General features: G+C 37.4%; 1 protein-coding gene and 1 long non-coding RNA gene across 5 annotated transcripts in view; one reads left to right on the top strand and one right to left on the bottom strand.

Moving 5' to 3' along the window:
- LAMA2 (laminin subunit alpha 2) overlaps positions 1-27,138 on the top strand; it is a 622,674-nt gene that overhangs the window by 552,308 nt on the left and 43,228 nt on the right. For 2 of the 4 annotated variants that reach the window (XM_033235504.1, XM_033235505.1), the window contains 6 exons: positions 666-825; positions 10,695-10,819; positions 14,799-14,961; positions 15,635-15,779; positions 23,994-24,132; positions 25,841-25,852. In XM_033235504.1, the coding sequence (XP_033091395.1) occupies positions 666-825; positions 10,695-10,819; positions 14,799-14,961; positions 15,635-15,779; positions 23,994-24,132; positions 25,841-25,852 (744 nt within the window). The remainder of the gene's footprint in view (positions 1-665; positions 826-10,694; positions 10,820-14,798; positions 14,962-15,634; positions 15,780-23,993; positions 24,133-25,840; positions 25,853-27,138) is intronic. The other 2 variants (XM_033235503.1, XM_033235507.1) reach the window with 1 other exon arrangement.
- The window catches only part of LOC117097550, a 38,229-nt gene continuing 21,050 nt past the window's right edge, over positions 9,960-27,138 (bottom strand). Inside the window, exon 2 of the long non-coding RNA XR_004442988.1 lies at positions 9,960-10,094. This is a non-coding gene — a long non-coding RNA (uncharacterized LOC117097550). The remainder of the gene's footprint in view (positions 10,095-27,138) is intronic.

Here is a 27,138-nt window from a genome sequence, read left to right as displayed (position 1 = left end):
TGAAATAAAATGATAATAGCTTTCAAAATTCTGTTAATTGAATTTCAAAGTGAACTTCTATGCAATTTGTACACTGAAATCTGAAGGGTGGATATGGTACTATACATTAAGATACTGTGCCAAACAACTAAAGATATACCATTCTTGGAAGACTACTTCAACAAACTGGGATCCAAGATATTATAAAGAATTTTAGGAGAAATCATGCAGCTTATGATATGGAAGGGTGGTTCATTTGGGGTCCACTTGCTGAATTAAATTAGACAAAATGCTGAAAGTAATATAAACTTGCATAAATTGTATGTGTTGGTAAATAGTAAATTATGTAAGCCATAGGAAAAAGACTTTCCACTTAACCAATAGCAATTCCATCAATTAACTGCTGCTGTGTCATTTCATGTCAATGAACACACACAGAATCAGGATATGGTGCTCACTGGTTCCGGTTGAAACTGATGTGAGTGTTCAGCCAAGATCAGACTCTGAGTATTGATTTGACATCTAATGAATTTGGAATGTTAGAAACTAAACAGCCAGTTTTCTCCTAAATTCTTAAAAACAAGTCTCTGCATTTTATATCTTTTAAATCTGGAATTACCAGAAATGTGATGCATATTTCATTTTCTGTGTGTTCCTCCCCTTCACTTCAACACGTACCCTTGAAGAACTGGGAGAAATGGAACTATTTCTGTGAGGGCCCTGGATGGACCCAAAGCCAGCATTGTACCCAGCACATACCATTCGACGTCTCCTCCAGGGTACACTATTCTAGATGTGGATGCAAATGCAATGCTGTTTGTTGGTGGCCTGACTGGGAAATTAAAGGTAATGTGTTCATCCTCCTCCTGTTCTATTTCATCTTTGTTGACATCTCTTGACATAATTGCTTCAGGAGAAGGTATGATAAAGCTCTGTAAAACTTGACCACGTTTTACTTAACTTGCATTTATGAAAACATGAATTTATATTGAGTAAGAATTTTCTTCTTTGAAGATTCAACCTGGAAACACAATATTTTTAAGCCTATGTGTGTTTATTTAAACAGCTGTTGTTTTGTCTTTATCTGTGGCATCAGTTTTGTGTGTATTCTTGTTTTAGTTGCCTCAAGAGCCAAGTGTTTTTTAAGTATACCTGATCTTCTGAATCGATTTATGATTTATAGATATGAAGTGCTATAAAGTTCATACTCACATCTAATTAAAAGATTTATGAATACTTTGGGAAATATCACAGGAGCTATAAGCTTTCAAAACATGATCTGGTTTAAAGTTTTCAAGTTGCTCTTATTCTTATACGGTGATGCACTTAATATTCATAATTGCTTCATGACAGTCCTTGCACATTTCAAATTGCAGAAAGCCTGCCTTTTAAAGAAGGTTGTGTTGATTAAATGGAATTAGGTGTTGGGAAACCACTATGGGTGAGATGCAGGAGCACAACCAAATATAATGGATAATCCTGGGATTGTCAGAATCATTCTGGGATGAGATTAGTCAGAAAATGTGAAAAGCCAGGGTGACCCCAAATTTATGAGGACTCAGCCTTCATATAGAATGAGGTTATTTTATTTGCTTTGAGTATGAGATGTGACTCTAAAGTATGAGAACTGATTCCAAAACCACACACTGAAGTTATCCTCATTTCTTAGAACTTCATATAAATGTATATGGTACATAGTTATATATAGTCATATTATCAACTTTCTCTCCTTCACAGATAGATAAATACAGGGACAGCACACAGTAGTACAAAAGCCATGAATTTTGAAATCAAATCCAGGTTGAATTTCCTTCTCTTCCACTTACTAAAATATGACCTTAGACAAGTTACTTAAGCCCTTGAGCTTTGGTTTTCTCAACTAGAGAAGAATGATAAAAATATCTACCTTGCTTGCATATTGTAGGATACAATAATACATTTTTTAATATGCTTATAACTCTTCCTATATGTTAAGTAATGTTCTCAGTAGTTTACATGAATTAACTTGTTTAATTTTTACAACAACCCCAAAAGGTATGTCTTAGTCTGTTAAGGCTGCTGTAACAAAAATACCCTGGGTAGTTTATAAATAAACAAACATTTATTTCTCACAGTTCTTGGAGCTAAGAAGTCTGAGATCAAGGTACTGTCAGATTTGGTGTTTAGTGAGGGCCAGTTTTTCATAGAAGGAGCCTCCTTGCTGTTCTCACATAGTAGAAAGAGTGAACAAGCTCCTTTGGACCTATTTTATAAGGGCACTAATTCCATTCATGAAGGCCCTGCCCCTCAGCACCTAAAACTCACCTGTCAAATGCCCTGCCTCCTAATACCATCACTTTGGTGGGTAGGATTTTAATATATGAATTTTGGGAGGGACACAAACATTCACACCACAGCAAGGTAGATACTAATATTCTCCTCATTCTATAGTTAAGGAATCTGAAGAAGAGAGATGTTAAATATCTTGACCAAGGTCACACAGTAATTAGCAGAGCTGGGATTTGAACACAGGTTGATAGGCACAATAGTCTTCACTCGCAACATCTTGCTTCACTGCCACAGTGAATAGTGAGACTGTGTGTATAAAATATATGGCAAGTTGGGGGGGGCCGTAGCAAGATGGCCAAATAGGAACAGCTCCAGTCTCCAACTCCCAGCGCGAGCGACACAGAAGACTGGTGATTTCTGCATTTTCAACTGAGGTACTGGGGTCATCTCACTAGGGAGTGCCGGACAATCGGTGCTGGTCAACTGCTGCAGCACGACCAGCGAGAGCTGAAGCAGGGCGAGGCATCGCCTCATCTGGGAAGCGCAAGGGGGAAGGGAATCCCTTTTCCTAGCCAGGGGAACTGAGACACACAACACCTGGAAAATTGGGTAACTCCCACCCCAATACTGCGCTTTAAGCAAACGGGCACACCAGAAGAATATATCCCACACCTAGCCGGGAGGGTCCCACGCCCACAGAGCCTCCCTCATTGCTAACACAGCAGTCTGCTATCTAACCACAAGGCAGCAGCGAGGCTGGGGGAGGGGCGCCCGCCATTGCTGAGGCTTAAGTAGGTAAACAAAGCCCCTGGGAAGCTCGAACTGGGTGGAGCTCACAGCAGCTCAAGGAAACCTGCCTGTCTCTGTAGACTCCACCTCTGCGGACAGGGCATAGCTAAACAACAACAAAAAAAAGCAGCAGAACCTCTGCAGACGCAAACAACTCTGCCTGACAGCTTTGAAGAGAGCAGTGGATCTCCCCACACAGAGGTTGAGATCTGAGAAGGGACAGACTGCCTGCTCAAGTGGGTCCCTGACCCCTGAGTAGCCTAACTGGGAGACATCCCCCACTAGGGGCAGTCTGACACCCCACACCTCACAGGGAGGAGTACACCCCTGAAAGGAAGCTTCCAAAGGAAGAATCAGACAGGTACACTCGCTGTTCAGCAATATTCTATCTTCTGCAACCTCTGCTGCTGATACCCAGGCAAACAGGGTCTGGAGTGGACCTCAAGCAATCTTCAACAGACCTACAGCTGAGGGTCCTGACTGTCAGAAGGAAAACTATCAAACTGGAAGGACACCTATACCAAAACCCCATCAGTACATCACCATCATCAAAGACCAGAGACAGATAAAACCACAAAGATGGGGAAAAAGCAGGGCAGAAAAGCTGGAAATTAAAAAACTAAGAGAGCATCTCACCCTGCAAAGGAGCGCAGCCCATCGCCAGCAATGGATCAAAGCTGGTCAGAGAATGACTTTGACGAGATGAGAGAAGAAGGCTTCAGTCCATCAAACTTCTCAGAGCTGAAGGAGGAATTACGTACCCAGCGCAAAGAAACTAAAAATCTTGAAAAAAAGAGGAAGAATTGACAGCTAGACTAATTAATGCAGAGAAGGTCATAAATGAAATGACAGAGATGAAAACCATGACACGAGAAATACGTGACAAATGCACAAGCTTCAGTAACCGACTCGATCAACTGGAAGAAAGAGTATCAGCGATTGAGGATCAAATGAATGAAATGAAGCGAGAAGAGAAACCAAAAGAAATGAACAAAGCCTGCAAGAAGTATGGGATTATGTAAAAAGACCAAATCTACGTCTGATTGGGGTGCCTGAAAGTGAGGGGGAAAATGGAACCAAGTTGGAAAACACTCTTCAGGATATCATCCAGGAGAACTTCCCCAACCTAGTAGGGCAGGCCAACATTCAAATTCAGGAAATACAGAGAACGCCACAAAGCTACTCCTCGAGAAGAGCAACTCCAAGACACATAATTGCCAGATTCACCAAAGTTGAAATGAAGGAAAAAATCTTAAGGGCAGCCAGAGAGAAAGGTTGGGTTACCCACAAAGGGAAGCCCATCAGACTAACAGCAGATCTCTCGGCAGAAACTCTACAAGCCAGAAGAGAGTGGGGGCCAATATTCAACGTTCTTAAAGAAAAGAATTTTCAACCCAGAATTTCATATCCAGCCAAACTAAGTTTCATAAGTGAAGGAGAAATAAAATCCTTTACAGGTAAGCAAATGCTTAGAGATTTTGTCACCACCAGGACTGCCTTACAAGAGACCCTGAAGGAAGCCCTAAACATGGAAAGGAACAACCGATACCAGCCATTGCAAAAACATGCAAAATTGTAAAGACTATCGAGGCTAGGAAGAAACTACATCAACTAACGAGCAAAATAACCAGTTAATATCATAATGGCAGGATCAAGTTCACACGTAACAATATTAACCTTAAATGTAAATGGACTAAATGCTCCAATTAAAAGACACAGACTGGCAAACTGGATAAAGAGTCAAGACCCATCAGTCTGCTGTATTCAGGAGACCCATCTCACATGCAGAGACATACATAGGCTCAAAATAAAGGGATGGAGGAAGATCTACCAAGCAAATGGAGAACAAAAAAAAGCAGGGGTTGCAATCCTAGTCTCTGATAAAACAGACTTTAAACCATCAAGATCAAAAGAGACAAAGAAGGCCATTACATAATGGTAAAGGGATCAATTCAACAGGAAGAGCTAACTCTCCTAAATATATATGCATCCAATACAGGAGCACCCAGATTCATAAAGCAAGTCCTTAGAGACTTACAAAGAGACTTAGACTCCCATACAATAATAATGGGAGACTTCAACACTCCACTGTCAACATTAGACAGATCAACGAGACAGAAAGTTAACAAGGATATCCAGGAATTGAACTCATCTCTGCACCAAGCGGACCTAATAGACATCTATAGAACTCTCCACCCCAAATCAACAGAATATACATTCTTCTCAGCACCACATTGCATTTATTCCAAAATTGACCACATAATTGGAAGTAAAGCACTCCTCAGCAAATGTACAAGAACAGAAATTATAACAAACTGTCTCTCAGACCGCAGTGCAATCAAACTAGAACTCAGGACTAAGAAACTCAATCAAAACCACTCAACTACATGGAAACTGAACAACCTGCTCCTGAATGACTACTGGGTACATAACGAAATGAAGGCAGAAATAAAGATGTTCTTTGAAACCAATGGGAACAAAGATACAACATACCAGAATCTCTGGGACACATTTAAAGCAGTGTGTAGAGGGAAATTTATAGCACTAAATGCCCACAAGAGAAAGCAGGAAAGATCTAAAATTGACACTCTAACATCACAATTAAAAGAACTAGAGTGGCAAGAGCAAACACATTCAAAAGCTAGCAGAAGGCAAGAAATAACTAAGATCAGAGCAGAACTGAAGGAGATAGAGACACAAAAAACCCTCCAAAAAATCAATGAATCCAGGAGTTGGTTTTTTGAAAAGATCAACAAAATTGGCAGACCGCTAGCAAGACTAATAAAGAAGAAAAGAGAGAGGAATCAAATAGACGCAGTAAAAAATGATAAAGGGGATATAACCACGGACCCCACAGAAATACAAACTACCATCAGAGAATACTATAAACACCTCTACGTAAATCAACTAGAAAATCTAGAAGAAATGGATAATTCCTGGACACTTACACTCTTCCAAGACTAAACCAGGAAGAAGTTGAATCCCTGAATAGACCAATAGCAGGCTCTGAAATTGAGGCAATAATAATAGCCTACCAACCAAAAAAAGTCCAGGACCAGATGGATTCACAGCTGAATTCTACCAGAGGTACAAGGAGGAGCTGGTACCATTCCTTCTGAAACTATTCCAATCAATAGAAAAAGAGGGAATCCTCCCTAACTCATTTTATGAGGCCAACATCATCCTGATACCAAAGCCTGGCAGAGACACAACAAAAAAAGAGAAGTTTAGACCAATATCCCTGATGAACATCGATGCAAAAGTCCTCAATAAAATACTGGCAAACCAGATTCAGCAGCACATCAAAAAGCTTATCCACTATGATCAAGTGGGCTTCATCCCTGGGATGCAAGGCTGGTTCAACATTTGCAAATCAATAAACGTAATCCAGCATATAAACAGAACCAAAGACAAGAACCACATGATTATCTCAATAGATGCAGAAAAGGCTTTTGACAAAATTCAACAGCCCTTCATGCTAAAAACGCTCAATAAATTCGGTATTGATGGAACGTACCTCAAAATAATAAGAGCTATTTATGACAAACCCACAGCTAATATCATACTGAATGGGCAAAAACTGGAAAAATTCCCTTTGAAAACTGGCACAAGACAGGGATGCCCTCTCTCACCACTCCTATTCAACATAGTGTTGGAAGTTCTGGCTAGGGCAATCAGGCAAGAGAAAGAAATCAAGGGTATCCAGTTAGGAAAAGAAGAAGTCAAATTGTCCCTGTTTGCAGATGACATGATTGTATATTTAGAAAACCCCATTGTCTCAGCCCAGAATCTCCTTAAGCTGATAAGCAACTTCAGCAAAGTCTCAGGATACAAAATTAATGTGCAAAAATCACAAGCATTCTTATACACCAGTAACAGACAAACAGAGAGCCAAATCATGAATGAACTTCCATTCACAATTGCTTCAAAGAGAATCAAATACCTAGGAATCCAACTTACAAGAGATGTAAAGGACCTCTTCAAGGAGAACTACAAACCACTGCTCAGTGAAATAAAAGAGGACACAAACAAATGGAAGAACATACCATGCTCATGGATAGGAAGAATCAATATCGTGAAAATGGCCATACTGCCCAAGGTGATTTATAGATTCAATGCCATCCCCATCGAGCTACCAATGAGTTTCTTCACAGAATTGGAAAAAACTGCTTTAAAGTTCATATGGAACAAAAAAGAGCCCGCATTGCCAAGACAATCCTAAGTCAAAAGGACAAAGCTGGAGGCGTCACACTACCTGACTTCAAACTATACTACAAGGCTACAGTAACCAAAACAGCATGGCACTGGTACCAAAACAGAGATCTAGACCAATGGAACAGAACAGAGTCCTCAGAAATAATACCACACATCTACAGCCATCTGATCTTTGACAAACCTGAGAGAAACGAGAAATGGGGAAAGGATTCCCTATTTAATAAATGGTGCTGGGAAAATTGGCTAGCCATAAGTAGAAAGCTGAAACTGGATCCTTTCCTTACTCATTATACGAAGATTAATTCAAGATGGATTAGAGACTTCAATGTTAGACCTAATACCATAAAAACCCTAGAAGAAAACCTAGGTAGTACCATTCAGGACATAGGCATGGGCAAGGACTTCATGTCTAAAACACCAAAAGCAATGGCAGCAAAAGCCAAAATTGACAAATGGGATCTAATTAAACTAAAGAGCTTCTGCACAGCAAAAGAAACTACCATCAGAGTGAACAGGCAACCTACAGAATGGGAGAAAATTTTTGCAATCTAGTCATCTGACAAAGGGCTAATATCCAGAATCTACAAAGAACTCAAACAATATACAAGAAAAAAACAAACAACCCCATCAAAAAGTGGGGAAAGGATATGAACAGACATTTCTCAAAAGAAGACATTCATGCAGCCAACAGACACATGAAAAATGCTCATCATCACTGGCCATCAGAGAAATGCAAATCAAAACCACAATGAGATACCATCTCACACCAGTTAGAATGGCAATCATTAAAAAGTCAGGAAACAACAGGTGTTGGAGAGGATGTGGAGAAATAGGAACACTTTTACACTGTTGGTGGGATTGTAAACTAGTTCAACCATTATGGAAAACAGTATGGCGATTCCTCAAGGATCTAGAACTACATGTACCATATGACCCAGCCATCCCACTACTGGGTATATACCCAAAGGATTATAAATCATGCTGCTATAAAGACACATGCACACGTATGTTATTGCGGCACTATTCACAATAGCAAAGACTGGAATCAGCCCAAATGTCCATCTATGACAGACTGGATTAAGAAAATGTGGCACATATACACCATGGAATACTATGCAGCCATAAAAAAGGATGAGTTTGAGTCCTTTGTAGGGACATGGATGCAGCTGGAAACCATCATTCTTAGCAAACTATCACAAGAAGAGAAAACCAAACACCGCATGCTCTCACTCATAGGTGGGAACTGAACAATGAGATCACTTGGACTTGGGAAGGGGAACATCACACACTGGGGCCTATCACGGGGCGGGGGGTGAGGGATTGCATTGGGAGATATACATGATATAAATTATGAATTGATGGGTGCTGATGGGTTGATGGATGCAGCACACCAACATGGCACAAGTATACATATGTAACAAACCTGCACGTTATGCACATGTACCCTAGAACTTAAAGTATAATAAAAAATAAATAAATAGATAGAAAAAAATAACATGAAATAAAATAAAATATATGGCAAATAACTGAGATGTGGTCATCACACCTTAAATTGTATCTTAATAATTATTATGCAGATGTAATTGGTACAAAAGCAGCATTCTGTCAGTCTCAGAAAAAGGAAGAAAACATGAACAAATGAAATCTACAGAAAACCTTAAGAAATCATTTTGGCCAAGAATTTCAAGGCTCCTGCCACAGCAGAATATGAACCAAAAGCTGAAAACAACTAAATGAACTTGCTGATGAGAATTCAAATGAGCAGGAAAATCTCTCAAATATAGCTTTTCAGGATGCGAGAAGCAGCAGAAAGCAAGCAGAATTCACAAGTAGGATAATCAATCTCTAGAAAATTAAGAGGTTCAGACTGATGACAGAGCATTGCAAGGACGACTCCAATGTGCAAGTCAGGGGCTCCGATCAACAGTCTTTCTATGCGGCTGTGCAACACGTGGTCACAGCAGTGGGAAATGTACATGTTGATGGGTTTAACCTAAACGTATAGCAGTAGACCATACCATACAGCCTAGGTGTGTAGTAAGCTATACCATCTAGATTTGTGCAAGTACTGTACACTCTATGATTTTAACTAGTCAGTAACTGATTTTACTATTTAAAATTTTAACTAGTCAGTAAATGTTTTCTTACATGTGTTCTAAAAACCAAATGAGTCAATGCACTGTTTTTCCTAGATAATTTGAGTAAATATGGGTTCACTATGGCACAAAGTTTTTAAAGTTATAGGCACCAGAATATAGTACAGTCATGTGTCACTCAATGTCAGGAATACATTCCGAAAAAGATGGAATTAGGCAATTTCTTCAATGTGCAAACATCATAGAATGTACAGTACACAAATCTGGATGGCACAGCCTACCACACACCTAGGCTCTATGGTATAGCCTACTGTTCCAAGCCTGTACAGCATGTTACTCCACTGGATACCGTAGGCAATTGTAACTCAAGGTAAGTATTTGTGTATCTAAACATAAACAAGGTACAGTAAAAATACAGCATTATAATTTCATGGAAGCATCATCATATATGTGATGTGTCATTTACCAAGACATTTGTAATATGTCAATGCCTAAACAGTTGTTTAAATTTACAACAAACTTCTCTAGAAGGGACCAGGTCATTCTCTTTCTTCATGATTGTGCATCAAGCCTAAGACCTTTCCTGTGAAAATGACACCAGGATTGAATTGGTTCAGATTATTTATTGATTCTCTATTTGACTCCAGGCCCCGTGCTGTGTATACAAGCAAACAACACCAGCGCGGTCTCTTTTATTACAAAGTTGCTTACTTTTTCTTCATTCCCTTGAACTCGAAATCTTCTTGGCTGTGAACAGAAATTTAAAAATTTAGAACAGCACTACCATAGAGTGATTTAAACAAGTGCCTTTACAAAATCTCTTCTATGTCATCAGCATGTACCCTTTCTTCAGATCTCAGGGGAAAAATCTTTGTGTATGCATGGCCCAAATTTGCCCAAAGAAAATTAGGTAGGAGCATTAGCATTTATTGAATACCCTCTGTATGTCAGGCACTGAGGTTGGTGCCATAAATAAATTATCTAACTTTATTCTCACAACAATTCCACATTGCAGACAAAAGAATAGAGTTGTGGGGAAGGTCAGCAGTTCACCTAAAGTAAGAAGCTAGGAAGTGTTTATTTGCTGATGATGAAAACTGGGATAGCAAAATGTAATCAGCATCCATTGATTACATAGTTGAGCTTTTCCCCTGTTGTTGACTCATCCTGGAGTAGCTCTAAGGATATAGATATAATATGGTGAAAAGATGAATATGTACATATGCCAAAATATCAGAAAGAATGGATAATGATCACTTTAGCTTCTGCTGACAATAACTCTCATGGATAAACCAAGATTATTTGTGAAATTCCAAATTCTAACAAATACGGTATTTCTTTCTGCAGAAGGCTGATGCTGTACGTGTGATTACATTCACCGGCTGCATGGGAGAAACATACTTTGACAACAAACCTATAGGTTTGTGGAATTTCCGAGAAAAAGAAGGTGACTGCAAAGGATGCACTGTGAGGTTAGTTGAGATGAGGACTCTCCCAGATCTGTCCTGTGCATGATAAAAGCTTCAATTTTTATTGCATAATATTGTATTATCATGTGGATGATGTAGAGCAGGTTTGAAATGATTATGCTCAGAGGTGGAATTACCCCAAAACTAATGAATCTTCAAGTCCCTGCTTGCATTTGTGAAGGCATATTTCAAGGCCCTGGGAGGTACACTAGCAGTACATTTGCATAGTCATATGTTTTTATAAAATTTGCAAAGGTAAGAGATTTTGACTACAATCAGTTAAGTTTCCACTCCAGTGTTCCTTCATGTCGAGGGGCGTTTTAGTGTCTGTGAGTAACTCATTGTTATAATTTTTTTTTTTTTCCTAAAGAGAGCTTTCCCCAAATTGATTAAGTTTCAGGTCTTGCTGAGCATGAATTCACTCTATTTATGTGTATAACAAAATTAGAACTCCAGCCCAGGTTTTATGGTTTTTTTTATTGACACATAGGATCCTACAAGTGCTTCAAGTAGAAACTTATGGGATTTAATGATTCTGCTTCAAGAGAGAAGGAGGACAAGGGGCCGAGATAGTCCAGGAGGAAAGTTCCTAATACATGTCCTCAATTATAAGATAGAGGGTAGAATGAATAGGAATTTGAAAAAATTTAACATCCTATCATACTAAGCATGTGTAGAGAATAAACATTTTTATATAAAAATGAATAGAGGATATAAAATATTTAGCTAGAAGTAGAGGATTTCTCAGCATAAAAATCTTAGAGCCCACTGATCACCCAAGCCTAAAGCAATTTTATTATATTAAATTAAAACGATAAAACATACTTTAAATACCTGCAGACTTAACATGTCATAACAGCAGCTCAGAAACCATTAAGTGCTAAGGAGTTTGTGTTATTTTCCATTTAAAGGACATACATATGTTTGTAGGACCCAAATCCTAGCAGAGTACACTTCACATTTCCTTCTCTACATCTCTACAGTTTCATAGAAGAAAGTAGCCCCAAAATATTATCCATCTAAAGTCTTAACTTCCAACTCTTTGTTTTCTTTTTGACATCATGGACTTGTCAACATGAAATTGAGGATAGTTTGAAAGCCTGACCCATTCATTGTTTAAGATGATTTTGTCAATAATCTTCAACAAAATCTAACATGGAAGATTGTCTGTAAAATTCTTTCAATACATGAAAGACAATGAAGCCCATATTAATATTCTGCTACTCACAAACAAACACCAACTTTTCCCTAAGCATTTTTTTTGGTAAACTTCTAAGCAGGATTTTCAAAAGCCTATTATCAACAAAACATCTAAGGCATTTAAATATCCATTCAGCAGTGCATGTCATGTGAGACTGTAACATCACTAATTAACAATTCTGCAAAGATTTTACGCTTCAACATATAAAGCATTATGCTAATTTCTGATAAGAGTATTCCTGTATATACAAAGGGTGTTTTGTAGGTTGCAGAGATTCACACTTACAACTTTTTGATACTAGAATGAATACAGCCTAGTCCTGGCCATGAAGAGACATCACCAAGAAGGGAGGAAAAGACAAATATTAAATAGTTCAAATATCGGGCGCAATACAAATCCCTTTAAAAAGACATATTCAGAGTATACTACGATTGCCCACATCAGATTAAGGGCATCATGATCTGCTTCATGGAGGAGGTGACGTTTGAAATGGGTCTTGACCTGAGGTAAGAGTCCAAAAAGAGGAGACAGCAGATGAAATGTGAAGAACATTCTAATTCCTGAAACCAGTAAGAGCCAAGGGAGGAAGAGTGGGCAGCTGGAGTGTTTTTAGAAAAGAACAAGTGTGAATCCAATCATACAGGACTGGCAAATGGGAGAATGATTCGGGTAAGCTGCAGTGGCCACGCAAGTTCATACACAGTTCTTCCCAGCATAATCATGGTTTCTTTTCTACCCCATAATGGTAGCTGAATGCAAAGTAAACCAACATAGCTGAAGACACCAACCTCAAAGTACCGTGCCACAACACAGCCTGTCCACAGTGCCCATTCACCCATATGCCTGCCTTCCGCTTGATTTGGCCAAGCACTCTATCTTGGAAATGTTCATGGCCCACGTCTTTTCCGTCATTGTGCATTTTTGCCCCATTGCTAACACTTGGCAGTGTCAACCCTTTCTCATACCCCTTGCCATCAAACTATCTTCGCATTTTCCTTTTAAGGTGAAGTGATACGTATACTGAAATAATCCTATATTTTTTAATGTTTTAGTGTGTCGTTTTGAGCTGTGCTAATACTTTGATCAGGATTGTTATTGTTTTGTGAGTTCTCTAATTACACAGTTGTGTAAGTTTTTAGCGGTCGGCCTCAACCCTATTTTCCCATAAGCCCTGTTATTTGTTAGAGTAATTTTTATAGAACTCCTGGTGTGTGTGTGTTTATTTATTTGTTGTTTTCAGGAAAACACTTATCACATTTGAACATAAAGAGCAATCATTCCTACTAAAGAGCAGGAGTGATTTTATGGAGAAAATGTAAAAATGAGGCTAAAAGAGGTAGACTGAGAAAATGTCATAAAGACCTTAGAATGTCAGTTTTAGAAATTTGCATTTATTCAATAGTCAGTAGAAGAGATAAAATTGTTGTTATGCTTTAGAAAGAGTAATCTGTCAAAGATATTTTTGAAAGTGTATCTTATTTTTCTCACACTTCTAAAATTCACATTAAGATTAAAGTAAGGGGGAAAAAAGCAGCTACAAGTAAAATGTAGTTAGTTGAGCATTGAAATGATATTTTAATGGACTAAGCCCCAATAGTCACCTAGTTCTTGTTAACTAGAGTTACATGTGGAAGAACATAGTTGCTTCAAAATAGCATAATTAATCTGTACTAAGTTTACCAGACATCAAGGTTCAAAAGAGAAACGAAAGGCAAGTTAAGAAGCTTAGTGTTTATTAATTATGAAAGAGTAGGGTTTTTTTTTTAGTAAATGTATTCAAAATGAATAGGATAATTCTATTCTATGTTGAAATATTACAGTATATACCTTGAAGGACTCATATTTTTTCTCATCCCATAGTCACCAATTCCAAGCCAGACTTATCTTGTTTCTTCTAGTGTTTGCTAATGAATTAAATGAAGTGGGGGGATCTACAGCTCTGTGTTTAGCCACTCCCAGCCCACAACTCTTTCCTGCAGATATCTCCACAATCGTAGTAACATCAGACAGATAGATAGGTAGATAGAGAGATACATAAAAATAGCCTCATGTTTAGAAAAAATATTTTAAATGTTGTATTCACAAGACTTATCTTAGATATTCATTAATTATGCACCCAATATTGATTAGACATATGTTCTTTGTGAGGCAATTTGCTATACTAAAATCTTTTTCATCCCACAAACATCAACTGGATTCTAGGATCCAAGCACTGTACTGTATGTACTAGATGTTTTGAGTTTGTGCCTGACATGGGACCTAGCCCATAATCTCTTAGATGGTCTCATGAAATTTACATTCTAGTGAAGGAGACAGATAAAAAACATACAAATAAATACAGGCCTCCTTCATTGTCTGAATCTAATTTGTTCCAGAAAAACTTATTGGAAGGCAAATATTGAGAGAGAGTAGGATCCTATATAAAAGAAATGTAATAATGTATTCTCAGCCCATCCAGAAACCCCACCATTTTGCTCAAATACCACTAAGACACCCTTAGGCTTCAATATAACTATCTACTACCAAGTACTTCTACAAAACATAAAGCACTTAAAAAAACTGATGACTTAGTTATTGCACACCTCATGAAAGGTGAGAGATGGTTTTTACTTATTCTAGCACGGTGGCAGTAGAGATGGAGATATGTGGATGGAACGAAGATGTATTTAAGATATTTCCTGCCCTACAACAGCCTATAATCTCACTGCTGTTCAATGATGCGTTGAATAATGACAGACCAAATAGATATGATCTGATTCACGTGAAATGTCTCCTTCTCAGTCCTCAGGTGGAAGATAGTGAGGGGACTATTCAGTTTGATGGAGAAGGTTATGCATTGGTCAGCCGCCCCATTCGCTGGTACCCCAACATCTCCACTGTCATGTTCAAGTTCAGAACATTTTCTTCGAGTGCTCTCCTGATGTATCTTGCCACACGAGACCTGGTAAAGATCATGTGCATAGCAGAGCTTCCATGATTGAAAATGTGTTTGCTTCTTTTATCAGTTATTGGTAAAATTATCAGTTATTTTCTAAAAAGCTTGGGATGGCTGTCTGGCAGCCAAGAATGGGTGATACAGATAGTGCTTATGTATTTTCACTAATAACTTTAATCACAGACACAATTTAATTACTATTTATTTTCGGTACAGCTCCCCACATAATCCTTTAAGCAATACATCCGGTAATAATTTTTCCCAGCATGGAGCCATGCAGCAGCAAAATGCTTCCTTAATCTTCTTTCAGAGACCTAAGTTGAAAAGGAGATTCTAAATATTCTTTGGCCTCATTTTTTTCTGGTCATTATTTCTTAATGAATTCTTTCAGGGAACATACCTTTTGGTTCACTTAATGTGTTTTCAAATGAACTCACATTTTACTACTGTAACAAAAGAGTATGTCTTAGAAATTTGGTGGTGACCATTTGCATCATAATCTCACAACCACAAAAATTCAGAAAATAGTAACACCAATTCTATTTTCAGAATGTATTTCTGTAACAGAGTGACATATTCAGCAATTTAGCGACAAGACCCTAATATAAACCCCACAAAAAAGCCAACACTCATCTATTTCTCTGTGTATCTAATCACTGGTGTATGTTTACTCTATTAATAGAGAGATTTCATGAGTGTGGAGCTCACTGATGGGCACATAAAAGTCAGTTATGATCTGGGTTCAGGAATGGCTTCCGTTGTCAGCAATCAAAACCATAATGATGGGAAATGGAAATCATTCACCCTGTCAAGAATTCAAAAACATGGTGAGTTTTTACAGTAATAATGCAATATGGGCCTTAATCATGCAATCCAGAGTGCACATGTACCTGATCAAGAGGAAGATTCCGTCTATCATTTTAGCTACTCACGAGTTCAGTGAAAAATTGATACAGTCATTTTTCTGGCTTAGATTATAGGTGATTTGGGTTAAACATGACTGATTGAAGAGCCAAATGCTTCTCTATCATTTTCTTTTGAAACTGAGAGCTTAATTTGAAAGCATAAAACTGTCTTACAACTTGCAAAATTATATCCTGTAATATGTTTGAAAAATGTTGAGTGCTTTTCTTTTCTCCCTATTCTGTCAAGGTGTTTCCTTTAAAGCGGCCCACAGTGGAATCTGTAGGGGTGATAGGGCATAGTTATCAGTTCTCTGCTCATTTAAATTGCCAAACATTTGTGTGCATGCAAGTAAATAATTGATCAATAGTAACATGACATGGTTATGATTCGGGGACATTTTAAAACACTTCCCCAAATGTTATTTTACCTAATCACATAAGCAGGTATTTTGTTCCAGTGTTAGAGAAAGTAAAATGTACACTCAAACTTTTATGTGGTCACAGACATATATATAAAAGATCTCACAACCAAGACAGAAATCCAAGTCTATTAGTTCTGAGTGTCATACTATTGCTTTTTAAGTATATAATTGCACTAATTCTGTGTGGTATGGAATTACCAATATCTGCAAATGAAACTTCGTTACTTCTGCTAATATAAATACACTTAATTAATGTTGCCAATGCCAATGTGACATTTCAAGAAAATTTAAATTTAACTTTGTACCGTCTTTCATTTCTGCATTTAATACATATCTGCCAAGCACCTTCTAAGTTCCATGTAAGAACTAAATGAAGTTCTAAGTTCTTGCCTTCAAGGAACTTGCATCAAATTGGGGAGATAGACAAGTATCAATGGTTAGAGGTTAGAGAGCTAATTGCTCTGATAGAGATGTGTGTAGTCAGCAAGCAATCTCAGAAGAGAGACACTTGAGTGAAACAGAGAGGTCAATTTCCACTGGAGTGCCCCTGAGGCACAAGCTGGATGAGGAGTTAGCTGGATGAAAAGCATGTATGGACATTTCAGAGTAGTGAAAGTCGTGTGAAAGCCTGGAGTCATCAGAGAGCATCACACATCCTTTTCCAGCTGCATTTCCAACAGGAAACTCTAGAGAAACCCCTCATACGGGACAAAAACTGGCTTTACAATTCTTTATTTTGGAGTGCTGCTGCATGCATTGTTCCTGTGTAAGAGAGGCACCAGGCACATTTGCATGTCAGAAGCTCTGTGTAGTCAGTTGTTCAATAAGAAGAATGTTTCGCTGTTTAACCCAGCATTTCCCAAATTTATTTAATCAGAGAAATCCTTCCATTCCTGTAATACTAGCATTCTGCTGAACACACTCTGGCGAATGCTTTAGTAACTACAAGTGAATACATAGCTACATGGATGAATGTTGGCAGGAAATTATCAGCAGGGGCCAAGTGATGACAGAACCAGTGCAGAAGAGGACATATGAGCTAAGTGAGTGAGTTTCAACTTTATCCTGAAAGCTACAGGGATACAGAGAATACTATGAGTTTTAAGAAAGAGTGTGATATCGTAAGATTTGTGCTTTAGTAAAGTTTCTTTAGCAGCAGTTTGGAGATGTGTAACAATCTAGGATGCTACAGAGTCTGGTGAGCCTAGTGTCTCCCCACCAACTTCTCTTCTATAGTAGTAGAATAATAGATTTGAAGAAAGAAGGAAAAGATGGATATGCATTATAAAAGAAAAAAAGACAACCTAAATGTCCATCAACAGATGATTGAGAAAAAATGTGGTATATAAACACCATGTAATAGTATGCAGCCATAAAAAAAGAAGGAAATCATGTCTTTTGCAGCAACGTGAATGGAGCTGGAGGTCATTATCCTAAGTGAAATAACCCAGAAACAGAAAATCAAATACCACGTGTTCTCACTTACAAGGCGAGAAACTAAACAATGGATACACATTGACATGAAGGTGGAAACAGTAGACACTGTGGACTCCAAAAGGGTGGAGGGAGGAAAAGGGGTGAAAGTTTAAAAATCACCTATTGGGCTGAGCGCGGTGGCTCACGCCTGTAATCCCAGCACTTTGGGAGGCCGAGGGGGTGGATCACAAGGTCTGGAGATTGAGACCATCCTGGCTAACACGGTGAAACTCCATCTCTACTAAAAATACAAAAAAATTAGCCGGGAGTGGTGGCAGGCACCTGTAGTGCCAGCTACTCAGGAGGCTGAGGCAGGAGAATGGGTGTGAACCCAGGAGGCAGAGCTTGCAGTGAGCCAAGATAGGACCACTGCACTCCAGCCTGGGCAACAGAGCAAGACTCCATCTCAAAAAAAAAAAAAAAAAAAAAAAAGTCTCTTGGGTACAGTGTTTACTGTGTGGGTGATGGATCCACTAGAAGCCCAAACTTCACTCTTGTGCAATATATCCATGTAACAAACCTGCATATGCACCCCCCCAATCTAAAATTTTAAAACAATAAAAATAAAGACATTCAAAACACTAGGCTGAATTGGCTAATGCTATAAACTCTAAAGATAATAAGATGCTTGGTTAATGTATAGTGTAACAAACAGGGATAAAATGATTCAACAACTTAGAAGAACAGTTTTTATAAATGGTCACCTTGGAAATGCTAATGTCCATGATCAGTCCGTTATCTCAACTTTTATTCTAGCCAATAAAACAAATAACCAAAAGATCTGTGCTCTGAATCAATGTTAGTCAAAGGTCAAGTTACAGAATTATATAAATTTGAAAGTAGTTAAAAATATGTTTTAGGTTTACTATAACTCCAACATTCCATCAGTTCAGAAAGTTCTTCCCCCAATAGGTCTAATTTTTCCAGATTTTACTAGAGCTACTGTTACTGTTACTTTAGCTGTGGCCCAGAAATCAGAAAGAACTTTCCTTTATCCCAGCCTACACAGTATCTTCTGTTCCATTTCTGGTTTCTAGTTCAATGCTTTTGACACAGTTGGCTGATATCTTCTCATTTTTAAGTCTTCTCCTTAGTTTTCAAATTGACTCTAGACTCACATTGCTTTTTGCCTTTCTGAATATTCCTGTCAAATGCACCAAGCAGTCATTCTCACTTTTATTTTGGGTATTAATGACATGAATCATTCTCCTTACTTCTCTAATGTATCTCCCTGGTGTCACCGTTAAAAAGAAATTAAGTCCTATGAAGTTCAGTTGTTCAGAATTTTGATTCTCAAATTAGACTGGGAACATCTACCTTCTCCTGCCCATGGTTATTACCCGTTCTTTGTTATTTCTGGTGTCTCACCACAAATTTCTCAAACAGGTGAAATTTTTTATTATAATAAAACTATAGCTGTTCTGTTTTTCCACATGCATTCTCTTATATCCTATATATTTTCTCTGATACTTTTAAAGTATTTTATTACTATAGCAGGTCAGTTAATATGTATTAATTTTTCCTTATAAAAAGAAAAGCATTGAAGCCCCAATGGGAAAAGCAAATGTTATAAACAAATAATTCACAAAAGAAAAATGCAGACTTCTTATACAAAGTTGAAAAATGCAATCTCAATAGATTACAAGCATATGGTCCTTGACCTGCAGTAGCATATCCAAAGATCACACTTAAAGCAGTAAAATCTGAATTTAAAAGGAAAAGAAGAAAGGCTTGGCAAAATAACCTTACTACCTGCTTTGATAAGATTAGCTCTTATAGGACACATTTATTAAATACCAACTATACATCAGATACTATGCTGGATCAGTGAAGATGCATAAGGTTCCTACCCTTGAGTAACTTACCTGCTGCACAAGTAGCAAATTACCATATTGTTTAGGATACAGTAAATACCAAGGGAGATACTATGGAGGGAGAGAAATAAGGCACTACCTGAGCCCTAAGGAGTTTTTCTGATTGTGGGGGTAGGAGAGGTGGAAGCAGTTGCAGGACGATCCAGGCCAAAAAGCATCATATGAAAAGATAAAGATGTATAAAAACATGGATTATTTGCGCAGATGTTGCAATCAGTTTGAATTACTGGAGTTTAAATTTCAAAAGAGTGATAGAAGATAATGCTGGGCATGTTGGCAAGGGCCAGATCACAGGAAGCTGTTTAAACTATGTGGAGAGTTTGCAGTTCATCTTGATGAACTCGATTTTAAGTAGAGAAGTGACAGGGTAATTTCGACTGAAGTATATTAGTCGAGGTGTCAATGTGGAAGGTATATTGTCAGAAGACCAAACTGAAGACGAAGTGAAAAATTAGGTTCAATAATAGTCCGGGCAGGAGGTAAGTGATGCTTGAAGTAAGAGTTGCAGTGGGAATTGACATCAAAGAAATGCAGAATAAATCCACCATATGATACCACTACACAGTTATTAGAATGACTGAATTAAAAAGACTGGCCATACTCAGTGCTGGCAGAAGGTGGAGACACTGGAACTCATACACTGCTGCTGAGGATATAAAGTGGGATAACATTGGAAGAGGTTGGCCATTTCTTAAAAGACTAAATATACATCTACCGTACAAACCAGTCATTTCACTCCTAATTATTCACCCAAGACACATGAAAGCATATTTTTATACAAAGACTTGTACCAGAATGCTCACATTACTTTTATCTGTGTTACTTAAAAACTGTAAACAACTCAAATATCCATCAGCAGGTAAATAGATATACATAAATTGCGGTATACTCATACTATGGAATACTAGTCACCAATAAAAAACAAGAAAGTATTAATATAGGTACAAAATGGATGAATATCCAAATAAGCAGACAAAAAAAAGAGGCAAATTTAGGCAGACAAAAAGAGTACATTTGTATAAAATTACATGGAAAATGTAAACTAATCTATAGTCACAGAAAGCAGAGGGATGCTACTTGTGAATGGCGTATGTAGGAAAAGGCAAAAAGGAGGGATTACAAATGAGCATAAAGAAACTTCCGGGGTGATGGATATGTTCATTGAGTGTGGTGGTGGTTCCACGGGTGTATACATATCTCCTAAAGCATGCAGTTATTAAATTGCATGCTATAAACATGGTTTAAATTATAGCATGTTAATTATTCCTCAGTAAAACTGTTTTAAAAGTAGGACAGATATTAAAGGTATTTAGGAGAAGAAATTAGTGAAGCTGTTGATTGATTAGATGTGGTGAGGAAGAAGTCAGGATGACTCTCTAGTTTAGTAAACTGGGTGGGGGGTCAAATTATCAACAATAAAAAAGTAAGTTAAGTAATACAGATTTGGGAGTTAGATGATAAGTATTTTGATTTGGAATGTTTAGCTTTAAGTACGCAAGGAAAATATAGATGATGGTGTCTCACCTGTTGAATGTGAATTTTTAGGCAAAAATCAGGTCCAAGCATACAAACATTTAAGTCATCAATACATTGTCAGTAGATATAAACTTGAGTTTGCCCAGATGGCTAAAACCTGAGATGGGCAAAGGAAGGGACATTGTAAAACATCAACGTTTTAGAAGTGTTCAAAAATAGATCCCGGGGTAGGAGATTGAGAATGAAAGGTAGAAAAAAAGCCAGAGAGCTTGACATTATGGAAGCCAGAAGAAATTTCCCATAAGGAAGGAAATGCTAACAGCGTTAAATGTTGCATAAACATGGATTCGGATAAAGCTTAAAAGGACTCCACTGGGTTTGGATATAGGGAGGTCCCTGAGGACTTTAGCAAGACCAGAGTTCACAGAGTAATGGGAGGGGAATTGAAATAAGGCTCCAGCAATGTGGATCATTGCTCCTTTTCAGTGACCAGATTACTTGTTTTACAGAATTATTCTTAACTAGTTGGCAAGAGCAGGGTCCCTTGAAATTCAAGTACAGTCCTTCAGGAGTGTTCCCCACCTTCTTTGAGTCAGTTACAGAACCACAGTCCCTGACACAAGTGTGCCCTATCCCCCAAATGCATCAATAAGGAAGCAAAGTTGAGAACACTCCATTAGATTTTCAGTGGATCAAGAAAGAGAAAAAAGAATAATAGCCAAAGTAAAAACACTTAGCTTATAACAACTCTGCCTTGATTATAAAATATTTGTTAAGTCCCTACTCTATTACTTAATAAAATCCTGATTTCCCTACCTACTTATAAATCACATCTGAACCCATCAACTGTGAAATTTTGTGTTAATAGCCTACTTTTCTATTCTGTAAAGAAAAGAAATAGGGCATGAAATAAAAGCAAGCATTAGCATTTACTAGTATTTCCTAGTAGAACCCACTTCATCGCTATCACTCATGAAGGACAGAGCAAAGCACTTCCTTTAAGTCAGTAAAAATATGCCATCCTGTCTCTCTGCCAAAGTTACCTTTTGGGCCAGTGAATTTCAATTCAATTGTGTTGCTGCTCTTTAATCATTTTCTCTTAGAATGATCTCTAAAAATGCATATATTCATTCATGGATAAGGAGGAAAACTACCTCCAGTCACTGGCTTGCCTGTGATAGAGAGGCAGAATCTCATTTTCAGACACCATTAAAATACCCACCAGGTCTGCAGAAAGAGACTATTTTCATCTTCCAGTCAACAGCCCCATATGAAAATGTCTTTGCAGATCTAGATAAAAAAGAATGTGTATGAAAAAGTCTTGCAAACAGTTTTATAAATCTCTTTTCTTTTAGCCCCCAGTCCAGTCAAGGAGATATATGAAACTATGTATACAAAAATAATAAAATAGGTGTGTGAAAGTGATTCAATTTTAAAATCTTAACATGCTAACTATATTTAGTAGGACAATTATTCTTTTAGGTATTTTTCTTGTTTGCTTTTAAGTCTGGTTTGAAGTGTTCATTAGTTTGTGTATTTTATTTCGGTCCTTTTTTAATAAGGCAATTGTGTTTGATTTTACTGACGATACATCTTTTTGAAATGACAGAGCTATAAACTTCAAGGGAATTTTGGAATTCGATGTTTCTCTGTGTTTTCCAAAGAACACTGATTCTGAAAGATGATGGGTTGAGTGAAAATAATATTTCATGGTCAAACAAATTTGGGAAATACTTTTTGCTCTATGTCCTTCTCTAGGAGCATTGCATTGTATATTAGCATGCCGAAAGATCTGGGCAGCCATAAAATTAAGAAGATATATGTTTAACTTTGTATAACCCAGTATTTGTCATATTTATTTGAGCCAGGAACATCCAAGAAACCAGCATCCTAAAGAATAAACATTTAGAAATTCCCTTATAACCCATTGGTTCAAATGTCCATTTTTAAATCCTTGCTATTTCGGATCCTACATCAGATAAAGGTTTAGAGGCCAAATCTGTCATCTTAAGGAACTGATGTCAATATGCATCGAGGATGCATATGAAGTAGTTAAAGGCTGGATCCAAGGAATTGTGGTAGAAAAGCGTGTAATTCAGAAGAAACCTAGCTTGACCCCTAAGAAGGGGGCGGTAGTGAGGGAGATCAATGAGATAAGGAGTTCCTGTCTGCTTTCTAAACAATGCAGTTTGAACAGAGAAGTTCCTCGTCTTTCCTTTTTTCTATCTATTTCTGAATTCTTATCTTCATTACGTTAAAAGTACCTTGAGAGACCCAAAAGAAAAGCAGGAAGGCATGATGACCATACCTCTGTCACAACACTTAGCATCCCAGTCTAAAATGTAATTTATAGCAGACCTGGATCCCACAACTTCTGTGTACAACATCCCTTCCACTTGTGTGTACAACCATATTTTACAACAGTAACACTTTGCAGATGAGTTTAAATCCCAGTAGTTTCTGTGGATAGTGAAACTTACAGAAAAAGCCATAAATTAGACGTGTTTCTAATTATCTGATTCCTAATTAGACATCTTTGTTATTTAGCATTTTTTAATCTTGCTTTATTTTCTAACTACTTATCTAGATTATAGAAAACTACATCAAATGGATCTTTGATGTCCATTTATTTTTATCTCTTTTATCTTCATTGGTTTGCCTTTATTGATGTTCAAGCTATTATTTTCATGCTCTTTGGGGGATAGTTTAATAATGTATTTTATTGATGTTGTTTCTGTAATTATTAAATTGCTAAATATAGTGCAAGTGCTTGAGAAAGTCAATGTTAATTCTCGAATTAAACCAAATTTGTCTTGAAGTATTAATGATGATATAGATGTGGTTGATATTGCTCAAATAAAATGTTAAATGTTCTATCTCCTTTATAGCCAACATATCGATTGTAGATATAGATACTAATCAGGAGGAGAACATAGCAACTTCATCTTCTGGAAACAACTTTGGTCTTGACTTGAAAGCAGATGACAAAATATATTTTGGTGGCCTGCCAACGCTGAGAAACTTGAGGTAATTTAGTTTATAGGTAAAGCTAAGGATTAAGTTTTAATTAAATGACCACTTTGCTCACTAGAGTTCTGAAGCTTAATTACAATAGGAATGTCATATAACCCTTGGTTGCAGAAAGGCTTAATCAAAAACATCATGTCGCATGTTAGAACAACACCAGGATTTAGAAACCAAAGGACTAATTTGACATCTTTGTTGAAGAGATGGATTGGAGTCGCTGTTTCCTTTATATGCACCTGCTGAAAAGAATTATGAAAGTAATTAAAGGTAGAAGCCAGAGTGGAATGTGAATCTTGTAATTGCTGTTCTTCTTGTACATTCACTGGAGATAATGGCACTCTGACTTGCTTAGTGTTCTGAAAATTAGTCAGTGTTCCAGGATGCTATGAGTATAACCTATTTTATTGCTAAGCATTAGCATCATAATGGTGTGTTGGAGCTTTCCCATATGCCTAATACAAGAACTATATTAGTTGTTCTCATGCCCATGCCAACATTTTTTTAATTTCACATATGCTTTTTAGCTAGCAGTATGGGGAGACACATTTGCTTCCTAATTTAGTTAGTTCAAAAAATAAAGTAACTAAAAAATGTCAGAAAATACTCACGTGCTATGTAGTTAATTTACTGCTCATTATAAAACATAAGATAGTCTATAAGGATGGTATTTGGTGCTCAATAAATGTTAATTAAACTCTAATTAGAATGGGTTTAACTGATTTGGTTAAACCATAAGAGTTTATTACAGACTACCATGTTTTTAATGTTTTTGTTTTGTTTAATTAGTTTGGTAGTTTTTAAAGGGTATAAAACTTCTGTCTAGGTGTTTCTACTCCAAAAAGACAGATTATGATTGGAAAAATCCCAGAATTTTTCCAGTGGAAAAATTCACTAGGAATCCAGTGGTTGTTCAGATCTAAGATTTGCTTTACAAGATCATTAACTATATATTATTGAGTGAATTAAATACTGCCAAACTAAGGTTATTCAAATCTAGCTTCATTTATTCTAGTAATGATTTTAATTATCATAAAATAATTTTAGGAATGACCTATAAAGGCATGCCTGTTAAATTCTATAAAATCTTATAAATCTGAATCTGTTAAATGAATCTTTATCACTAAAATGTTTTTACTTTCATGGTACAGCATTGCATGATTACAGTATAGTATTTCCATAGTGTGGTACATTATTTCAAAACGGCTGTTAGAGATATGTTTGTGATTGATAAAGGACCCAAACATTCATAGTTACCTGCTATTTTGCCTGCAGACAGGTTCTCAATATGACAAAGTGCAAAAGATGTGGTAAACAAATTATTTTTACATGCATTGTTAAGCTCAAGCTCTTTGAGAGGCAATATTTATAAGCCATTCATGAACACTACAGAATAGTGACATTGTACATTTCCCATTTATTAGATTGATAAGAACAAGTACTTTAAATTCATATTTCAAAGTAAAAATTTTCCAAGTTGATAGTGTGAGCTATGGTCATATTTTGATTCTAATTTCACTGCCGTCAAGGGCATATATCTATTTTTAGTTCTGTTGGAGCTTTTGCATTTCTTTCCTTTGTAGAGCCCTGTGAAATGATCTTTTTAAAGATTTATGATTAAAGTTTATTGTTTTACTAAATGAAAATGTAATTATAAGTAAATTGTTTTTATTTTTGTTTTTGTTTTTTTTGCCTCTTTCCTGTTACGTAGTATGAAAGCAAGGTAAAATTTAAATTTATGCATGCCTTCTTCGAGTGCATGGGTTGGGTAAATGTGGCTTCTTAGATAAAGCAGCCGTGCAGAAACAGAGCAACACCAGTACAGCTTTGTTCATAGTATGTTTCACGAGCAAGCCGTGCACTCTGTGAGAGTTCTCCTGCTGCCCCTTGCTGGCCAACATTCTGCTGCTTACCCACCATCAGTTGGGCTGCAATTTGAGTTGTCTCACCAGCAGTGATGAGATTTGCTCTGCTCACTTGTTCAAACATCTGGGCAGAGTGCCCCTGGTAACCAGCGGCACACACTCAAAAGGCAACTGGTCAATTTCTGGTACACAGTCTAGTTCTGGGGAACACAGGAAAGTGGACTCTTGGGTTGAACCCCGGGCCCTGGCCTCCCTAGTGCCACGCTGTCTGCTGAAGAATCAAACTGTGCTCTCACATGCTTACCACTGTCTTCTTGCTTTTTGCAGGCCTGCAGATATGCAAACATTTACACAGCCTCTACACCTCTTGTCAAAGCTGTTTATGTATTGACATGTTTATTTAAAACTAGCTATGGTGCCAGATGAAGGAATCTCTGGAAATACTATATTTAAAATAAGTATTTGCATTAATAGTAAAGAAGTGTGAGATAGTTCTAGCTTCTCAGGAGCATTTTAATTCTTACTAGCATTTGCATAAAAGCTGTGAGCAACGGGCGTCACAGCCATAAATGGCTGACCAAACCTCAGAGATGTGCAGGGCTGGTATCCTCGGGCTAGAGCTAAAGCCCGGTGTTTTGGCATTTCAGAGCCCAGCTGTGCCAGATTTCTGGAAAGAAGATAATAAAGCCAAACCGATCCAAGAAAATTTTAAAACCAAGTCTAGATTTTTAATAAAAGGAATAGAATATACAGAAATGAAAGTAGGGGAAAAGAAACCATGCGTTTTATCATGATTCAGCTGTAAGACCACCTGTGCTACACTTGCTGAGATAGCTAAAAAGTGAAGGCTGGCTTTCTTGGAAATATATGTTAATAAAACTCTGGGATGGCATTGTGTAGGTTTGTAATTTTGCCTCTGAGTGGTGACCCTCCAGAAACAGAAACCCGTTGTTACCATTGAGTCCGGTCACCTTATGTGACTATTTATCCCCTGTAATTGTCCTAATATTGAGGCTGCTAAATCATATTTTGGAATGGTTCTTTGTGTTTCCATGAAACAATGAACTATATAACTTATAGGGGTGATTTACTTTATTAACAAGACCTCTGAAAATAATGGTGATAAATCAGTCTTTCCATAAAG

Source organism: Trachypithecus francoisi, unplaced genomic scaffold, assembly GCF_009764315.1.
Source record: "Trachypithecus francoisi isolate TF-2019V2 unplaced genomic scaffold, Tfra_2.0 Lachesis_group15, whole genome shotgun sequence".
In the NCBI taxonomy this organism is placed as follows: Eukaryota; Metazoa; Chordata; class Mammalia; order Primates; family Cercopithecidae; genus Trachypithecus; species Trachypithecus francoisi.
This window is presented reverse-complemented; position numbering and strand designations above follow the sequence as displayed.